Genomic DNA, 20,669 nt, shown 5'->3' with positions numbered 1-20,669 from the left:
ATGTCACTCGACAGTCAGAACGAAACAGATGGTTTAAATGAGTTGAGGGGGGAGGTCGCCAGACCAGACACGCGCAGAAGTGGGGATTGGTTGGTCGGCAGTTTGAATACGACTAATGCAATCTTGATCATCGGTGGTAACTTATTGGTCCTCGTTGCCATTTTTCGTCAACAAAAATTACGAAACTCAGCGACAAATCATCTCATTGCATCTCTATCATTGTCTGATATCTTCGTCGGCGCTGTATTCATTCCCGTCAAATCAGCTAAACTTTTCGGAGTTGAATGGCTGGTCACAGAATTTCTCTGCGACTCTGTCTTGACCGTATCGTGGACCTTTCTGAATTCAACAATTTTCACACTCCTGTGTATCGCCATCGACCGATATCGCGCAATCGTCACCCCGATGAAGCGACAGATCTCAATCAATCAAGCCCGGATGATGATTCTACTGGCGTGGAGTTTGGCTTTCATCTATTCCAGCAACCTCATCGTGGTAAACGGAATCACTTCTAGAGCTGTCGAAATTGCTGGACAAAATTTCACTGATCGCGGATGCGGCTATTTAGTATCTGAAAAGGTGGAAGTCGTTGCAGTTCTTGACTTCGTACTCTTTTACTTCCTACCATTAATAGTTCTGACCGTGTTGTATTCAAAGATGATCACAGTCTTGTACTTCGGGAACTCGCCGAACGATAGCTCCCGACGAAGAAAGCGACGAGCAGTCAGGATGCTGATCGTTGTAGTGGTAATGTTTGCAATAACCTGGTGTCCGATACGAAGTCTGCGCATGATGAGATACGCCTTGCCGCGCTTGATGCCCGAGTCCAAATACATGGAAATCCGGCCGATTATTGTGGCCGTGGCTCTAACGAATAGCTGGATGAACCCGATCATCTACGCCATTTTTGGCGCCAACTTTCGCAGAGAATTTGCAAATATCCTGGGATGTGGGTTAAAGAACGGTGGAGATATCGCCAGACGAGACCGAGACGGCCAAAGGAGATCAAATGAGAAGAAAATCGCCCGTACCGAATCAAACGTGGACAGCGTAACAACACCGGAGCCTAAGCTTGCCCGAGAGAACGACCCCCCTTACATCGTTGAGGGCAATCCGTCCGACAGGCGAACTACCGCCACTCAAACCGAAGACCGTGATCCTGATTCCAGTCTGCACTGTCAATGTCATGAGAACGTAGGGTTTGAAATCTCACCAGAATCTCGACAATTATGAATTATGTCTACGTAATCTATGTGACATTACATATCACGCGACGAAAATCTACATGCAGAAACACGGCTGTATTTCCTGTCAAAGTTTGAACATTTCATATATATATATATCAAATATCAATTCGCCTAAATGAGTTTAAAGCGAAATACTCCAAAGTCTCTTGGTCCTCTCATAAGTGGTTGTTGATCTTGCACATTTACATGGCGTTAGTATTTGTGTTCTCCTTTAAAAGTGTTATAAAACAAATCAATGTGTTCAGCTTGTAAAACCCTTGCATCTTTCAGTGTTCTGTCGCAACTATGTCCACCTTTTATGCAGTGAGTTTTACTTGAGAATAGCTCAAACCTGTCTGTTGAGAACAGTAGTCGTACGTTGTCCAGTCCTATACCAGAAGTCAGAAGTACCACGGGATCGTAATACTTGTGTAATTGAAGACTAACACGTCAGTAGAATTGAGATTTATGGCTTTATTTACAGCACGGGAACTCAGCCCGAATTACCGCCTAAGCTCTCTTATAATCGTCTCTCCGCTGAATAACTTTCATTTCTCATTTATAACCATTCAAGTTTACTTTCTTACGTAATCTGCCTTTACTCAAAAGGTAATATACACATTATATTCTGATGATACACCATCTCGTGATACAAAGAATTGCTGACAATTCTTAATTTGTTGATTCTGCATACTTATATTGATTGTCGGCACTATTATCGCCACCTGGATTGTTACGTTAAAAACACCACGCGGCATTACCAGTATATATATATAATCATGTCACTTTCTTAAATTAACGATGCTGACGTGTAAGACATTCCAGAATAATCAAAATTAGAAACATCCTAAAATTCTGTTCTTGTCACTGGGTATATACTAGGTGGAAAATATGTGTCATTTGTTCTAATTATGATTCATCATTCCATCGTTCGATGTAAGAAATGTTAGATTGCGACACAATGAGTAAATTATAATGTTTGAGATATGCTTGTAGAAAAGTTGTATCACTTCCTAAGTAATGTCAAAGTACATTTTTAAAACTTGATACACTGTTTATTAATGTGCATCGTTCTGTCTCTCGTTCTTTTCAATTCAGTAAATTCTCGATCAGATTTGAACTTACAACGTACAGCACCTGTTCACCCATAGCGAAGACATCTGTTGTCAAAACCACTGGGCTGAATCCTCCACCCTTGATAGAGAACGATTCAATAACCAAGCTAAGTCGTTGCAATATTTCTGACTGCCTACTCCCCCCCCCCCCCCCCCACACACACACACGCTGTAGTACTGGCAACTTCATCCAACTCAAACGTTCACAAATCACAGACTTGAATCAAATCTAGGCTTCAGATAGACTGGCGGACAGTTCTGTCCATCGACTTTCTAATCTAATATCTTTGAAACCTAAGAGCCGCTTTCATACTTACATATCATGTTACTTTTCGTATAGATATTGTTAATTGTGTCTTATTAAGATAAATAAAGTTAGAAGACATCTTCAGCAAACAGAAGTGTTTGTCGTTCGGTTTTTTGGTCTCCTAATATGCGTGTATCAATTACAGTTGAGCATGCATAGTTTGCTTAAATTTTGGACATCGAACAAAATTGGTTGTTCTACATGTAACGGTCATTTATTTATGCTTGCATAAAGAGATTTTTGCTTTTCACTAGAACACGAGTTAAGTGTGAGAACACGCTGAAAAGGCCCATACGCTCTAATATGCGAATTCCATTGCCTCTAGCTAGGTCAAATTTTGTGAAGTTTTAGTTCTTTAAATACTATTTAACAAAACGAAAATTTTGTTTAAGCAATAATGTACCCCCTCCCGGCCCATAAAGGACGAAAGTATACATTGCACGACATATGTACGAGCAAAGCTGAGAACAATATAGAGTGCAAAGTTTGCTTGAGTCGATTATGGGCCCAGTGGGGTATATTATTGCTATTATTTTATAGTTTTGGCAATGCCAGGGAATTTGTAGATGTAAATAACATCTTAGGCCGCAATATTCTATAATCAAAAAACATTATCGGTGATAATCTGGATGACGTCACAAATCGGCTGGGATTGACAAAGCTATAATAAAATTGGCAATAAAATTCTTACATTTTGAATAAGAGCCACTTTGATTTTGCTTATCATGATTTTAAGAACGTTTTTGAATGTCAGTACTTCAAATTCTGTCATTTAAGGATGAGTATAATTGATAATGCAAAACAAAATTTTCATTTTTTCTTTTAAAGAAATGATTAAATTTCATTAAGTAGCATCAAACTTTGGTTCAAATCAATTTTTATTATTAATACCGACATTTAGATTCTCCATGCCAAAAAATTACCCCTTCATCCTCCGGGGAAACTATGGCTTCCATATTTAACTTTCGATTCTGTACTTTTTGAAAATATATGGTGCAAGGGGAGGGGGCGGGGTTCATGCTATCTTTGATGAGAAATATTGCTTTGAAAAGAAGTGTGGTTGTTAAGTGCAACGCTGTTATAAAGATTAAGCATACGCATGAAAGGATTGGTAAGTCACATGAAATACTTGCGTCCGTCGAATTTATGTCTTTACTGAATTTCTCTTCTGCACTGGAGAAATACGTTTATAAGGGAAGTTATTGAACCTTTAGCAGTTGACAACTCTCTGCGGAGAAACTGTGAACGGCCCACAAAAGCAGTTTAAAATTTATGCTGCAGTCTTCGACAAGGGACGGTTCTTTTGACTTGCCCCTTGAATGTAAATCCGTCACGTGGTGTCGTCCAGGCAGCGTATTTTACTCGCACTGCTTTCATCTTGATGAGTTTGGGCCATTAGTCCCTACAAGCTGCCTGTCGAGGTTTAAAAATCAAAAATGTTGTCCCATATTTATTCCTGTTGGGTAAATAATGCCGATTTTCATCACTCTTTGCACGCTTGGCTCCAACTCATAGTGTATCCTATCCTTCAACAATCATATTCACTGATTACCATGCTGGTTTTGTCTGCAGGGAAAATGTTACCATGACAAAAGAAACGAAATTGCTACACTGTTCGAAATGTTACCCAAGAGAATCTACAGTTATGGAAAATCTTAGAATGTCATCGAACAATAAAATACAATGACTTTTCGTAGGTTCCCCGCCGTCCCACAATTTAGAAATCGGCATTCACGCCCGCTAAGATGAAAGCCCCCTGGCATGTGTGACTCACTTCCTTTACTTATGAAGAGCGCTGATGTATTCCTTTTACAGAGAGAGACTGCAAAACATCGCACTCAGAGAGAGAGAGAGAGAGAGAGAGAGAGAGAGAGAGAGAGAGAGAGAGAGAGAGAGAGAGAGACTGCAAAACTTGTCGCACTCTTCAAACCATACTCACACATTGTTACTTTGGTTTTACATTGTTACTTTGGTTTTTCTTTCTCGTCCTATATCTTGAGGTATCTGTTTAATGTCTATGATCGATTATAAATTAGCTCAAAATACTTTCGCAAGTCGTTTTATTGCAACGCTATCTATCAAAACACCTTTTTTATCTTCTTGATTCCAACTTCACGATCGAGATAAGACTCGTTGACTTGACGGATTCTACGTGATCAAACCGAGTAGTAACGGGAACGACGTGATCGCCCTAAGCAATCCACTCCCCTCGATATTATTACTCTCGTGGTACAAGAATGCTGGCGAGCAGCAGTAGGAAATGTTGAGATCTCACATTTTGCTTTGCACAATTTTTTATCATTGTCCCCCATCATGACGGGAGGACTGTGGCACAATGTACATACATACTGTTATTTTCGCCCACCGTTGTCTTGTTTAAAGTCAGATTACTCAGTACCAATAATGCATTTACAGTCACCGCGTTTGCAAGCAATCTGAAAATAGTCATGAAGATTGCTGTTTTGCTAGGAAGATCACCGCGTACCGAAGACTTCGGTACTTTTACCTACCCCGACCCCGACGGCAGGAGTATTCATCCGCGATTTCAATCAGAAACCATATGAATTCAGCCGGAAATCATCTCAGCGGTGCTGCACCTCGGAATTGCCTCATTATTTCAATTTGAAAAAAAACGACTCCCATTTCAAATGGAGTGCCTTGCGGGCCGAATGCGATGTATCTTTTCTGTCCAACAGACCTCATGATACCGATACCAACTGTTTTCGGGAAGAGTTGTCTAATGCTGCAAACTTCAACGGAGCATCCCGATGGCTTGACATCCTCGTACAGGCAAGTCTCTGCAATTATATATGGACCATCTTATTACTCCTTGAGCGTGGTAGATGGGAGACTGAGTTCTGTGTACATGAAACAAAGCAAAACAAAACAAACAGTAAAACAGGAACCATGTACACGATTGTTCCCTATTGCCATGATCGTCGAAGTAAAATAGTCCACTGTCACTAAAATGACCGTTCGATGTATTTGTAGGTTCAAGTGCAAGGGATACAGCTCAATGTACACCAGATGTGGACAGAACAAAGATGTGTAATTGTTTTCCTTCTTCCAATATCTGACTCACAGTTTTTCCAACTCCATCGCTTTTTCCACTTTCAAGACATATGAAAGTCATGTGAAATTATATTTACAACTTCTTTCTCCTAAGATTTCCTTAGTATTGACAATCCCTCTCAAGGTGACCAAAATGGTCAATTCCTCAGTAGATGTTTTGCTGAACGTTAGTTACTTGTGCGTAGTCCTTCAAGAAACTGTATGACAAAGACTGATGTCTCATGACCGTCTGCTTGGTTATGACTCCAAAACGACATGTTTTTTTGCTTACTAATCGTAAAGTCCGTCATGCACGCGGTTGACCGTGTTACTATGGATACGATGTCAATCATATCAAATCCCTCAATCTGACGTCATCGCTTGGGCGGGGGTCTTTATTGTAGATTTACGGTAGTAATGTCTTCACCGTGCCATAGAAATTAAATTTCCATTCACTTTTCGGGGTCGACTCCGATGTCTGGCATACTGTTGCAAGCGTAAGCAAATATTTAATTGAATCATGGCGGAATTTAAATTTGTTTATTATAAGGTTGTCCAACAGCGCTACCTCCTGCGAAAAGTAGTTGCTAGGTGCTAGTGACCTATTATAGTTGAAAGTTCATTGAAACGCACTCGTCAACATCGTGCTCTCCTATCATCTCTCTGATTGCATGATTAGCTTTATTGTTGTTGTATTTTCTTATTTACACTTGTCAAAGTTCACTTTTGCAAACTTAGGGATGGAATCTTTTCCATTGGAGATATTTTTTTTGCATGGGTATAGATGTCTGCGTCTTTTGAGAAATTGCTTGCATAGTTGCTGTGACATTTAGTATTCTGAATAAATGTCATTTTCTTTGTGGTTTTTTTCTGTGTTTCAATTTTTTCGAGTCTAACAGAAAGCGAGATCTTGCAGACACGGACTCAAGCTATTCAGTATTGTGTTTTACTCCGGATCTCGCCAAAATGGGAGTGGCGTAATTGCTTCAGACCGAGACTTGCCGCACCTCGTGGCAGTATCGATGTTTGTCTGGAAGTGCCTTTCATAAATAGATACAAAATACCCTCTAAGATGGCGTTTAAGTTTAGAAAAGATTAACACGTATAAAGTCTTATCTAGTCCTGCAAAAGCGATTCCAAGGGCCTATAGCTGCCTCTCAATTATGTACAGCAACAGCAAAATAAATTATGGCACTTTTTAGCGTCGATTCATCGAGGACATATAGAAATTTCTGGATCGCCTCTAAACATTTACGAGGGAATAAACGAATTTATATTCACAGGAGGGCCTAGTAAAGTAGCATATCCTCAAACGACTTATGATCGAAGTCATTCCGTTCCAATCTTTACGGCAAAGAATTTAAGGAACATGCAACCAATTTGTGCCATTTGAAAACTCCACCACTTTCGAGGTAAATCATCTTTTGAGGCGTTAATTCATACGCGATCTTCAATTTCCAGTTGAATAAGTCTGCTTGGACTAATAGGGTAGTGTGTTAGCTACGTTTCAACTGATTGTGCCAAGATTAAGCTTGTAGTCACGACATTGTACAGAAGTGAGAAGTCTTTCTGTTACCGTACGATGAGGCTCTTTTCATGAATTTGAAATTTGCCACGCGCACTGAGCAGTTGCGTAATTTCTTCATAATTTCTTTACTTCTTCCTGAACTGCAAGTTCCGGCGCTGCTACAGGCAAGGTCTGTTTTTCCCGTGGACACGCACATATACGCTACCGCTTCCATATATGGGATAAACCTCGAAATAAATGTGCTGGTGCAGCGAACGTTTTCTGGATATATTGGTATGTTTTGCGTATCTTGGTCACTGGTACATCCCGGCAGACCAAGTAATAGAAGGGTGTAGGGACAGAGGCTCGGTAAACGAAGACGTTATGTTTCTCGAAAGCTCTACAAAGAACGACACTTTCGTTGGCGTTGGGGGACGAGCGATCGGAGTTGGGGAGATTTTTCGCAGAAATTGGTTTGGGTCGGGAGTTACAATCGGTAATTGCACTTTAATTGTCACTGGAAACCTGCTCGTCATCTTGGCCATTGTTTTCCAACCAAAACTGCGAAAATCGGCGACGAACCACTTCATCGCATCGCTGGCAATATCCGACTTGTTCGTCGGCGCCCTTTTCATTCCCGTCAAGGAAGCGGACGTGTTCGGTATCGAGTTGGTCTCTAGCGAGATACTCTGCGACTCCGTAATGACAATATCATGGACTTGCTTGAATTCGACCGTTTTGTCGCTCTTGGCAATCGCCGCCGACCGCTATCGAGCGATCATCACCCCGATGAAGCAACAGATTTCTGTCAACCAGGCCAGGTTGATAATCATACTGACATGGTTGGTATCGTTCTGTTATTCGAGCAACCTCATAGTTGTAAGTGGTGTCGTCTCCAAAACAGTTGAACTTGACGGACAAAATTTTACAAGAGCCAGGTGCGAGTATGTAGTGAGGCAGTATGGAGTGGGAATAATCGCTGCAACAGACTTTCTCTTATTGTACTTTATACCTCTAACAGTAATAGCTGTGCTGTACACCAAGATGATCGTCGTGTTGTATTTCGGGAACTCTCCCAACGACAATTCACGGCGACGGAAGAGACGAGCGATCAAGATGCTTATCGTCGTCGTTGCCATGTTTGGTTTAAGTTGGTGTCCACTGCGAGTCATCAGAATACTACGGTTTACCATACCCAGCTGGGCAACCGACTACGAGAACACAGTCACCCTTCGAATCGTCGTCACTGTTGCCATGGCGAATAGTTGGATGAACCCGCTCATTTATGCGATCTTCAGCAGCAACTTTCGCAGGGAGTTTGGGAACATCCTGACCTGCAGAGGGTTCTTGAAGAACGGACCCAAAGAGGCCAGGCGAACCAAAGACCAACAGTCGAACGACAAAAACAATCGGAAACGTTTCATCGTCAACTTCAACGACATCCAGTCCAGCTTGTCAGACAGAACGCGAAGTGACAGAGAAGTTGTTGCAGAATCAAGCATGGCGACTAAAACCACCTCTACCCAAACCGACGACAAAGACATTTCTTGTTTTCAAGGGTCCAGATGTTATGAGAACTGTTCTTTTGAAACACTGGAAAGTGAAAACGACTTTCCCAACGAACCGCAACTACTTACGTAAAACTGATTTGTTTCCGGTCCTCTTACTGGGCGTGACCCGCGTGACATTAGTTTGATGGCCTCTTTATTGAATTAGTATTGTGCACTGCCTGACAAATTATTAGTAATGCAAGTTTCCTGTTCAAGAGAGTAACAAATCTTTCTCGATCTTTCAGTTGTTGCATGTAATGGATTATTCTTTGATGTGCGATTCCAAAGTTCCTAAACACAACAGAAATGTAATTTTGCAGCCCTTAGCATAGTGTAAAATAGTGTAGACTATATAGGCTATGTAAAAACGTACATCTTGGCAATAATTCAATAAGCAAGGTGAAAGTAAAATTTGGCACGAAATTTCGAATGCTTTTTTTTCAATATTTTGCTTGTTTAGTGTGTGGAAGACTGTTGAGAAAAGGACGATTTCTCTGTCTTGCTTTTGTGAAAAAACGGACAAAATGTCTGTCTGAGAGTTAACGACAGGTGTCGTAGCCATTTTACGCTCAAATCTCTGTAGATATTCAGTAATTTGTTTGTCTGATTCCTGTCCAATTGTCCGACTTTTAATTTAGGTGTTGATTATAAAAGGAATACGGTAGAAAATTTCCTGTATGAAACATTGAGCTTATAATAAGTTTAGACTTAAATGTAGCTTACATTCAAAGAAAGTAGTTGAAGCAAGATGCGTAAGTTATGTCATTCGTTCACTGTTTCTGTAAAGAAACTCTAAATAATTATCAACATGTACGAACAATCCAGCTGGATACGTAATGGGCTGACGTTGTTAACTTTACTTATAGAACTTATTATTAAGTCATAAACAAAAAAAATATGATCAACATTTTTCCAATATACTTGTAAAACAAACAATGTCTGTGCGTTTTGATGTTTGATAATCTACATAAATGTACTTAAAGTGGCACTCCCACTTGGTAACATTTTTAAAACACATTTTTTAGTGCCAACGGTCGATATTTGACGTGGCGACTGCGCGCGGATCGCGAGATATCGATAAAAACATGTCTTCAAAAAAGTAAAAGTTTGAATTCCGGTGGCCCACCTAAATTCAGCTTCCGAACATCGAACGTTCGGCACTGGGGCCATTGTCAACTAAGCTATGGAGTACGAGTCTACACTGACGCTGCTGTACGCCACAGTACCACTTGCGTCGATGATCGGTCATGCCCCTTGGGAGAAAGCTGAGTCTTACTGACTTGGTGGAAAAACGAAAAACAATTTTGCTGATTCCACCAGAATTCGCATAGGTGACTAGCCCAGTTACGTGCGGTTGATACATAGCGGCCACTGCGTGGTATGCATAGACGCATACCACGCGCGCGGCGAACCACACGTACTGTGTGGCAGACGACAAAATGTAGTCATCGGAGGCGGCTAATATTTTACACGTAAAAACTGATGTTTATGTGGTATTGGTTAAAAATATAATACAACTGATTTAGAATAATGAAAACGACAAAAGCTAAGAAGAAGTTTTCAAAAACTGACCTATGGTAAAGGCATAATGCTGTATATAAAGTCTTCGCAGTGGGAGGTAAAATTGCGTCGTTCGAACTTATTATGGACTCCCTAGAATATCGTCAATCAGCACAACAACAAACCTTCGGGGATTTCGCGTCATAATCAGAAACGATCGTAAAACTTCGGGATGTGAAAAATACGCTCGGGAAATGACATGTTTTATCGATATCTCGCGATCCGCGCGCAGTCGCCACGTCAAATATCGACCGTTGGCATTAAAAAAATGTGTTTTAAAAATGTTACCAAATGGGAGTGCCTCTTTAATACAGTAGGGTGGTTACAAGTGCATGCATGCACAAGAAATTTGATTTTGGAATTTCCCCGAAATGCCGATTTAATTTACATTGTAGCCTGTGAGAAAACTATGAGTAATTTTGTTTCAATACAAAACTTCTAATTCTGTGCTTTTGTAAATGTTTGACAAGTGATATGAATGTACGTGATTAGAATAGAGTGTTTCAAAGTGCAGATGTGATGATATTAAATGTAACCCAAAAAATTTAATTCACTTCTCATGGTAGGCTAGGGGTAAACTGTCAAACATTTCCTCCTACAAAGCTTGCTTTATCTGTATATGTTGTTAAATATCGGCCTTTAGGCTGTAATAAGTTTCTTGACAAACAATACTAGTAATCTCTGTACAATTACAAGCTTAGCTATAAATGAAGGTAAACCTAAAAACTAAACTTCATGTAGTTGATAGAATTGTGATCTCTTTTTCATAGAATTACTTGAAACCTTGCATAAAAGTGAGTATTCTTAAAGGTTAAAAATGTAGAAAAGTAGATATTTGTTCACATTTTAGTTCGTTCATCTTCAGTACGACTGACTGGTTTAATAAATTGAAGTTTCGTGTTTGTGTGTTTAACGTTCTCCGCACCGCAATATCGGTCAGTTTGAGGAGTCTATCTCGAGCCTTGTCACGAGTAGACAGATGTGTACAGAGTAATTTTCTGGTTTATTGCCAAAATATATGTTACCATTGTATTCATGTTCCAAATCTTCTAGCTCAGTCTAGCCCACTAGTCGCTTGGCGTTTGCCCGTATATAAATAAAGGTCATATTTATTTGGTTTATTCAAACCTATTTGTACGAACAGTTTTATTTCTTTGGTCATGCGATATCTCGTTCGTGATTGTACCTGTCTCACCAATTGAAGTCGCCGATGACTGCACCAGCCATTTCGTGACTGCACATTGCATTCACTCCTGCTTGGCATTTTTACCCCTCCCTGCATGTTAAATGATTAAATGAAGACATCATATTAATCAGACCACTGAAAGCCAATAACTGTAGTGTTGCAGCCCTACAAATTGATCGAGAACACTCTTCAGATAGCAAATGAGTGAGAGACACACAGACATTATATACTTCCAAAATTTCCGTGATACCGATGGTTGTTACAAAAGCAGAGTCAAGTTTAATAACTTGTTTGGCACGTTTACTGTACAGTCATCCTGAGTCAAATTCCCAGAAATCTATATCAGAACTATCACACGTTTATGCGGGAAAATTTGGATGGGGAAATTAACATATCTTTAACATAAACGACTAGTTATGAGAATAGTAGGCTACAGAAACAATCCAGAGTACATATTTTGGGTCGGTCACAAGGGCCACCCGCATGTCAAAATTCTCGGTCCTTCGAGAAAACAGTCTGTCTCGTACCGCAGGACTAACGTTAATTTTGAACACTGGTCATGACTATTTCTGTACTTTGATTTCACGATCATCCTGGAACTGCGTCAATTTCAAAGGAAGCCACCAGAAGTAGGATGTCACGAAGACATACTCTCGGTAAGTAAATGCCAGACATGGACATATCACTGACATATCACCCCAGGGCCAGAAAGCCAGAGAAGAAAGATTTCGTCAATTCACCAACTCATAAGTTCTTGCTAGCGGCTATGCGTAAACGAATTTCCTCCGCAATTTCATGCTGATACTGAGGCCATTGTTATTTTTTAACACTTGTGACCTAATTAACGTGCATCAGGCTGTTGCCATGACATTAGATTCTTAAAAAATCAGAAAGGCGAACATCATATCAAATTATTTTTAAATGATTGGTCGTCCTGACAAACAGTCCTGTTTATACCAGTTATATGTTCACCGAAGACATGCGACCAATGTTAAAGCAAATTTGCTATGAAAAAGGTGCAAGACTCGTTTTAAAAATGCTCATTTTTTTAAATTGGTGATCAAAACAATTCGAAAATATTTTTCCTTACTTTCCCCACTGCAAATCACTTGAAAGGTGTAAACACAATAAAAAAAAAAGTTCCAATCTAAACTTAATGTAATACTTGAAGAGACCACGGATGGTGGCGACACTGCGATTTTGAATTCCGAAACCTTCTTAACAGGTTGATGTGAGCAATGCAGGATAGCCGGAGAAGTTCAGGAACACAGACACAAATCGTTCACATAAACAATATTAACGCAGGTCTGAGGTCGGTACTAGCAACTAGAATAATTCAGTATTGACAAACTAATATCGTAATTGATGAGATTATAATTTTTCTTCGCGAAACGAAAAAACTCAAGGTAGCCTGAGTCTTGGGACAGATATTTTACATTATATTACATGCCCTGTCCGTCGCATTTTAATTGATCGAGCTGAGCCATCTGACCGACCACAAATACGCAATAATGGTTTGTTTATGTGCCCGTGAATATGAATAATATCGTAAACATCGTAACTTTTCAGCTAAAACGTAAATCGTAAATTTGAACAAAGATCGACCAAAAAATAAAATGGAACACTTGTAGGTCAAGTTTAGACACTTTTGAAAAAATCTCCGGATTTGCAGACATTTTTACAGCGCGCGCACTACTCACTGACAAGTTCTGGGCCCCGTTGTCGTTCGCGTAGGAAATTTTCTTAATTTTGACGGTACGTTTTTGGGGTTCGTTGATAATATAATGGAAATAACAGACTCTTCGCTGACCATGAACGTTTATTTATGGGCGAGAAGAAAGCCAAAATTAACGGGCTCCGCAAGCCTCGCCCGTTAATTTTTGGCTTTCCTCTCGCTCTTGCCCATAAATAAACGTTCACGGTCGGCGCGTCGCCCGTAATTTCTATAATGCTTTGCACATATGTTGCTTGTGTGGATTTGGTTTGAAGAATGATGTTTTCACCGTTTCTTGTAGCTTTCCTTTGTGAAAATCGAAATTTGATTTTTTCCCAAGAAAGTAAAATGGGGATGCGGCCACCTTCAATTTCAAATATCCGCAAATGTTAGATGATTTAGGAGGTAATAGCTATAATGTTTTGCTACAAGGGGTTATACTTTAAGAACACGAGGTCTATATTTCTAGAGACTGGTGTTGTACAGTGTCAATGATCTCGGTGCGTATAAAGTGTCTCACTTCTCCGATGGTGTCGCTATTGTAACAAGACAACACCTCAAATCTATTAATATGGCGTGGGTAACACATGATAGTCTGGAAATCAAAGAGGCACTGATATAATAACATTTGGTTTGGTCCCATTCATGTATTATCACGCCTCGCAAGATTACCTACAAGTGACAACAATAGAGCTATATTACTATACCAGAGGCTATACTCTAATATACACGTACTGGTATATGGAAGCGACATGACTGATAAGTGGGCCATATCTCAATGTTGCAAATCGCGTCTTGATAGCTACTCTTCTCGGCAAATTCACATCATCAGCAACACCAAATCATCCATTTAACACTCTATCGTTGCATCTTTGACCAGAGCACATCTTTTATAGCGTATTGTGCGCGCAGCGGCTCATGAAGATTGCCCCAGGCGGTATCGTGTCGATGACAGATTTATACAAAGGTCCACCATTATCACTTAGATGACTTAGTTGTAAAAATCAACACGTTCTTGAATAAGGTCTCCGCGTATACATCAGAAGAATCCGTCTCTTCTGAGAATAGCAGTTGTCAAAAACAAAGGCAGATACTCACAGTACATGGCTCATTAATCAGTAAATACATTTATCAATTAAGTAGTAAGGTTAAGATAAAGATCATGCTGGCATAAAAATATATCTTCACAGTATACCTCAAAGTCGTGTAAAAGACTATAGTATGCGAGCCTACATAATTTACATGAACTACAAAGGTTCTTTCTACCACGTTCACACGCTTCAACAAAAGTTGTCACAAAAAAATTCCTGAAATCTTACAAAACTCAATAGAATGTGCCTGACATACTTTTGTAAACAGTTGATGACAGCCATTCATGCAATACGGAGGAAGCAGTCTCTGAATTGTTTTCTAAACTTTTAAATGAAAATTCTGTTTTCATTTTCTCGGACTGGTAGTGTCTTGCGACATCGAAGGTATGCTGTTGCTCAACTTAAGGCACGCAATAAATGAAGCATTGTATGACTCTGAGTGTAACAGAGTGACAAAAGCGTGCCAAGCATTAACTTTTATAACAGATTCTTCCGTTACGAACAGCACAAACACATTTGCCATATGAGAGAATGAAAGGGATTGCTTGTATGCCTACAAGTCATTGAAAATATCATACAAACGAACATCGACAATACTAAGTGTAATCAAGAACAATGCATCAATATTGTACCTCAATGAGATATCTTTGTAACTCCAAATAACAATACTTGAACTATTTTTTTAATATTTAGACGACATTTCTAATGATACGTTATATAGCGAAATAAATGTAGCCATATATATATCGGCTCCATCGTATGTCCTTTTTGTAACTTCACATGAATGCATACTCTCATTTCAAATTTTCCAGAGAGATATCATACGCTTCATTCCGATGACCCTGTGTGTGCAAACATGGACTAATATCAACGTCATCGGTTTGAGTGGCGATTGTTTTTCTCTCAGAATCGGAGATGATTCCATCATAACCGGGAAGGTTTCCGCCGTCGCCGCAGAGGCCACATTCTTCTGCTTGAGCAGGTTCTGGTGTTGCGTTGTCTGGTTTCGATTCAATTCGGGCCAAGCGCTTCTCATTCGCCATACGTTGCCGGTTCGGGCCTCGCTTCGCATCGCTACCCTTGTTCCTGATCCGACATCCCAAGATGTTCGCGAACTCTCTGCGAAAGTTGGCGCCAAAAATGGTATAGATGACCGGGTTCATCCAGCTATTCGTCACGGCGACCGATGTAATGATGGGTCGCATCCTACCGTATGTGGACTCGGTCACCCAGCTGGGCATGGCGAATCGCAGCATTCGTACAATTCGTACCGGACACCATGTTATGGCGAACATTACCACAACGACGATCAACATTCTCACAGCTCGTCGCTTTCTTCGACGGGAGTCGTCGTTTGGTGAGTTCCCGAAGTACAAGACTGTGATCATCTTTGTGTATAAGACAGTTAGAGCTATCAAGGGTAAGAAATATAACAGTAAAAAATCAAGAACTACGCTGAGTGCTACATGTTCAGACAGTAGGTACCCGCATCTTAGATAGGTAAGATTTTGTTCAAAAATTGTGATGGTCATTGAACTGATTCCGTTCACCACGATGAGGTTGCTGGAATAGATGAAAGCCAAACTCCAAGCCAGTAGAATCATCATCCGGGCTTGATTGATTGAGATCTGTCGCTTCATCGGGGTGACGATCGCGCGATATCTGTCGATGGCGATACACAGGAGTGTGAAAATCGTTGAATTCAAGCAAGTCCACGATACTGTCATGACAGAGTCGCACAGAAACTCGGTGACCAGCCACTCAACTCCGAAAAGTCTAGCGGCTTTGACGGGAATGAACACAGTACCGACGAAGATATCAGAAAGCGATAGAGATGCGATGAGATGGTTTGTCGCCGATTTTCGTAGGTTTGGCTGTCGAAAAATGGTAACGAGAACCAGTAAGTTGCCACTGATGACCAAGATTGTATTACTCATATTAACGCTGCCAACCAACCAATCAATACTTTTGCGTGCATCTGGTCTAGATAGAGACGTTCTGTTTTGGCTATCGAGAAACATGGTTTAGTGAACGCAAACGACTTATGTTGTAACAGCTCAGAGTCTGACGAGCACTGACTCTATATTAAACTCGGGCCGAATTTATAAGAATTGGTACGGTCTGTTTGCCCCGTGAGCTTTCTCGTCCAATATGCGTCGTTCTCCTTTCATTGCCAACAACTCCAGTCCAAAAGGGGTCGTTAACCGCCGATAGAGTAAGTAACATTTCCAAGGTATTGATCACTGAACTCCGTGGATAATTTGGTCTTTTTATCAAGAGTACAGTTGGCTTTCCTACGGTAACAACCACGTGATTACTGTCTGCAGCGTAACCTTCCAAATGCTAAAGTAATCAACTGCTTGGTAGCTGCGTGTATCTACTAACCTTCGCAAAAAAAATAATTTGCCTTAACAGTATTTAAATTTCCTGGACTCTGCGCTTCCCGATTGTGGTGAAAGTTTCGGAATTGTCAAACTTTTGAAAGGAAGTGGGATAGAACAAACCTTGAAGACTTGCTGTGAGAAACTTTTCAAGCTTGTAGAACGAACTCGACTGGAATCTTCGAAGCATCACGCTTTGTGATGAGAGTTTCCGTATAGGTTCTTTCAGCCATGCATGTTAGACACGTCCTGCGGCAGTATTCACACATGCGACGCCAGTAAATATCGTCTAGTAGGCAGAAGATACTCAAGAATCTCAGTCGTAAACTTGTCTATTCAGTGTGTCAAAATCCTGAGCCTGGATCTCGATTAGACGGGGGTCCACGACTCGTCGGAGTCTGAATTGATAGCGAAGAAAGAAATTACACTCTCTTTTCCGACTTCACACAGACACAAACCTACATTCGAGACATAAATGAACCACCAATTATGCGTAGCATCCGATGGTATGAGCGCTCAAGCATTCGCTGATAGAAAATTCTAGTGAATAGCAAATGTCGGTAAATAAATTTGCTCATACCAAAAGAAGTATGTATTGGAGACAAGTCCGACATTTTCGTTATTATAGTTAGTTTTTATGATGTTTGTCTGACTTTCTTTGAAATTTCTAACACGATTGAAATCGTTGCGATACAATCTTGGCTTAGATAAAATGTGTAGACTCGACTGGTATTATTACGTTTAATTCCGTGGGTAAGAGCTGGCGGGCTATTTACCGAGATTTTTTGCCATAAATTGAAGGTCCTTAACCATTTTGAGCTCTCTTCGATACTTTCCAATTGATGATCTTTGGAAATATGTTTACTCTTAATAAGAACGTCTTTCTATAGAATGTTCATGGCGACTCAAGATCTGTACAACAATTGACTGCCATTCTCCGCCGCACCGCGCCATGCATTTTTCTCTGCCTCAGAACATTCGGACTTGTGATTAAGTTTCCTGAGGAAACTTCAAACCAGTCTCTTCTATCATCAAGATTAGAAGTCGGATTATCATTGTCTAAATTTTGGGATTATAGAAATCATTTACCTAAAATTAACCGATTTTCTATGTTGCAATACCCTATCTTAACGGTATATGTGGACAAGTTATATTTTTAATTTTTATAAAATTACGAAGGTGAAAAATTCATACATGCTTACTACGTGGGTTTCAACTTGAAAATGACTCTACACAGCTCACAAATAATAGACCACTGCAAAGCTGTAAATGTGTTTTGAGGGTTCGCCTGTTCACAAGTTGCATTCTATCGACAGCAAATTATGTACTGATTGATCCTTGTTTGCAAATGGATAAAGTCGCAAACGTTGGACATTATATTTCTGCCAATACGTAGTCGTTGGTGAGGTCTAGTGTGCTGTGCGTCTATACTTGTAACATGCTGAAATGAGTATCGGTGAATCATACCCAGCCATGCGGACATACAGAATGGATGAAAAGAGTGATGTAATCACCAGTAATAGTCAGACTATTGCACGCAAGCAATACTCGTCCGGAGTTATGATCGATAAATGTCATGCTTTGAACTTTTGCTTATTATACAAATATAAACCTGTGTTGCACGTGAGCTTATTACTTTACTTTCGCTATCTACGTATAGTAGTTCAAAGAAAACAGCCCATATCTTAAATAATCCCGTTCGTAAGTTTTTATCTACCGATTACCAACACAGAGGACAATCTCCCAGACTAAACAACTCGTAAGCAGCTTACCTTATGAGCTGCTAAAGAGTTATTGGATAAGGACGATACGCCCCCGCGTTGGTGATCAGCAGAACATACAAATGAGGGGATCAGGGATAGCAGATTAGCAGATATGGGCCGTTTTCTTTTAAATTCTATACAGAGATAGCGAGAGTAAAGTAATGGGTACATACACGACACATGTAATGCTTTTATAATCATAGTTTAGGGTCTAGGGTGTAATAAAGAAGTTTAATACATGACATTTATTGATCATATTTCCTAAACGAATATCACATGTAATAACCTGTGGTAATAGCCGTGTCCATTACATATTACACGATTGGAACTAATCTAGGATAATTGGATAGTGAATTCATGTTGCTTTAATCTCTAAATGTAAGTTCATCTGCTTTTCTTTTTTCGCGATACACTTGTTTTTAAATGAGTAATTTGTAATATTGCAACTTTCAACTTTACAGCACCTAACACTTTGAGAAATTTGAACAATGTAATTATCCAATTTTCACAAATTAGTTCCAATCGTGTCAATTATATACACACAGATGAACGAAGGTCTACGATTCCGTTTCTGGAAACTGAAGACACTGTCGCAAAGTGCAGCTTACGGTCATTTTATTCATTGGCGTGTAAGACAAAAATGTGAAGATGACCCTCAACTTTAAGGCAGTATGCTCCTCGAAAATGAAATACAAACCTTTCCTCAAGGAATCTTTCAACAATCCTCTTTCAAAACCAAGAACAAAAATCGGGGGTCACCGTGCAAATTTTTGTACTAGAGAAACAAATTACCCAAGATTTACCGGAATTTGAAATCCAACTTGGCCACCATCCCTGTGTTAACTCTAACGAGACAAATAAAATTTTCGATTTTCGAAAAACTAAGTATAATTTTTTTTCTCGCGCCAAGAGCTATAAAATAAGTCCCCATCAGAGGTACATGAGAAAAGAATCGGAACAGTTGAGAACCCAGATATCTGCCTCGAGGCGTACTCTACTTTTAATTAAGGTACTACGCGCGTCGAACGTAAAGATATAACTTACTCCAAAAAACTTTAAATCAATCTCTTCGGAAATAAAGATGAACTTCAGGGGTACACCATGCAAATTTTGGTATCAGAGAAACAAATCCCCCAAAATTTACCGATACTTGAAACTCAAAACGGCCGCCATCTCTTTCGTTAATTCTACGGAGGAATTTTATTCGATTTTCATAAAACCAAAACTGCGGAAACTTCCTTAACTCCACAAGCGTCAAAAAAGTTCACACAAGTAGCACACGGGCATGGTATCGCAAAAACTTTTGAGAGTCTGATTATCTGTCCGCATTCATAGCCTAAACACCGACATACACGATATGTTACAGTAACTCTCGCTTCGCATATTTGAATTACAGTGACAAAGTAAAATCCTCGGGTTTCTATCCATAGGATGCTTCAGACCAGGGTAACAATTTATGAGTCGTGCCCGTGTCACTGAATAGGCACAAGTGAAATAAAAGGTGACAACCGCTGTGTTTCTTCTTTGAAGGCGACTTTCAATAGGCACTTATGGCGCTTCATTAAATGCAATTTCGAAGTCAGCATACCTGCCGAAGAAGATCTCACTGTCGTCATGGCTCCTTTTCCCTAGGCATCAATACCTCTTTGTATAGTTCTAGCCAATTTAATGCATAAAGGGTGTGTGGAGGGGCTGTGATAAAGGGAAGGTAAGACTTGCAAGACGTCAAGGATGTTCTCGCCAAGGCAAAAGCACTGTCACCAGGTCGCTGTAGCTAAAATCAGGGCTTTACTATATCCGACTTTGCTGCGAGCAGAGCGACCCTCTATATCATTTCTTGTGAAACGCGCATTACAACTACGGAATATTAGGCTGGCTTTCAAATGTTATGCATTAGTAATGGAATATGAGCAAAGATACAGATGATCACAAGTCTTACGTGCTCATCTACAACCAGATAAGAAATTAACTTGCTTGCGAGTTTTAAAGTGGCATATGACAAAACTTTTTACAGACTGTATTAATTTGAATACATTGCCAGTACTGGGAATGGTCCACTAGGACATCCACTTACATGCAAGGACAGCTTTTCATAGTATTGTGTTTTCTTGATACTGAATATTGAATCACTGCTGACACGATGCAAACTTCTTGATATTTTCTAGATTAATTTTCTAAGTTTTATTCTGCACAGAAGGATATGTAATGAGAAGAGTTG

The 20,669-nt window shown here is 40.0% G+C and overlaps 3 protein-coding genes across 3 annotated transcripts; 2 read left to right on the top strand and 1 right to left on the bottom strand.

Moving 5' to 3' along the window:
- Positions 1-1,233, top strand: LOC139139520 (QRFP-like peptide receptor). Its single transcript, XM_070708433.1, has one exon. The coding sequence runs from the start codon at positions 1-3 to the stop codon at positions 1,231-1,233; it is 1,233 nt and encodes a 410-aa protein (XP_070564534.1).
- A 6,357-nt stretch (positions 1,234-7,590) lies between these two features.
- On the top strand, positions 7,591-8,847 carry LOC139139519 (QRFP-like peptide receptor). The gene has a single exon (XM_070708432.1). The coding sequence runs from the start codon at positions 7,591-7,593 to the stop codon at positions 8,845-8,847; it is 1,257 nt and encodes a 418-aa protein (XP_070564533.1).
- Positions 8,848-15,101: 6,254 nt separating this feature from the next.
- Positions 15,102-16,244, bottom strand: LOC139139518 (QRFP-like peptide receptor). The gene has a single exon (XM_070708431.1). It carries the CDS (start codon positions 16,242-16,244, stop codon positions 15,102-15,104), a length of 1,143 nt encoding a protein of 380 aa, XP_070564532.1.
- Between the last annotated feature and the right edge of the window lie 4,425 nt (positions 16,245-20,669).

Source organism: Ptychodera flava, chromosome 8 (genome assembly GCF_041260155.1).
Source record: "Ptychodera flava strain L36383 chromosome 8, AS_Pfla_20210202, whole genome shotgun sequence".
NCBI classification, from domain to species: domain Eukaryota; kingdom Metazoa; phylum Hemichordata; class Enteropneusta; family Ptychoderidae; genus Ptychodera; species Ptychodera flava.
The sequence above is the reverse complement of the archived record's forward strand: the minus strand, read 5'-3'. Positions and strand labels throughout refer to the sequence as shown.

Coding starts and splice junctions, on each gene's coding strand:
- LOC139139520 (XM_070708433.1), top strand. CDS start 1: ATGTCACTCGACAGTCAGAACGAAACAGATGGTTTAAATGAGTTGAGG.
- LOC139139519 (XM_070708432.1), top strand. CDS start 7,591: ATGTTTCTCGAAAGCTCTACAAAGAACGACACTTTCGTTGGCGTTGGG.
- LOC139139518 (XM_070708431.1), bottom strand. CDS start 16,244: ATGAGTAATACAATCTTGGTCATCAGTGGCAACTTACTGGTTCTCGTT.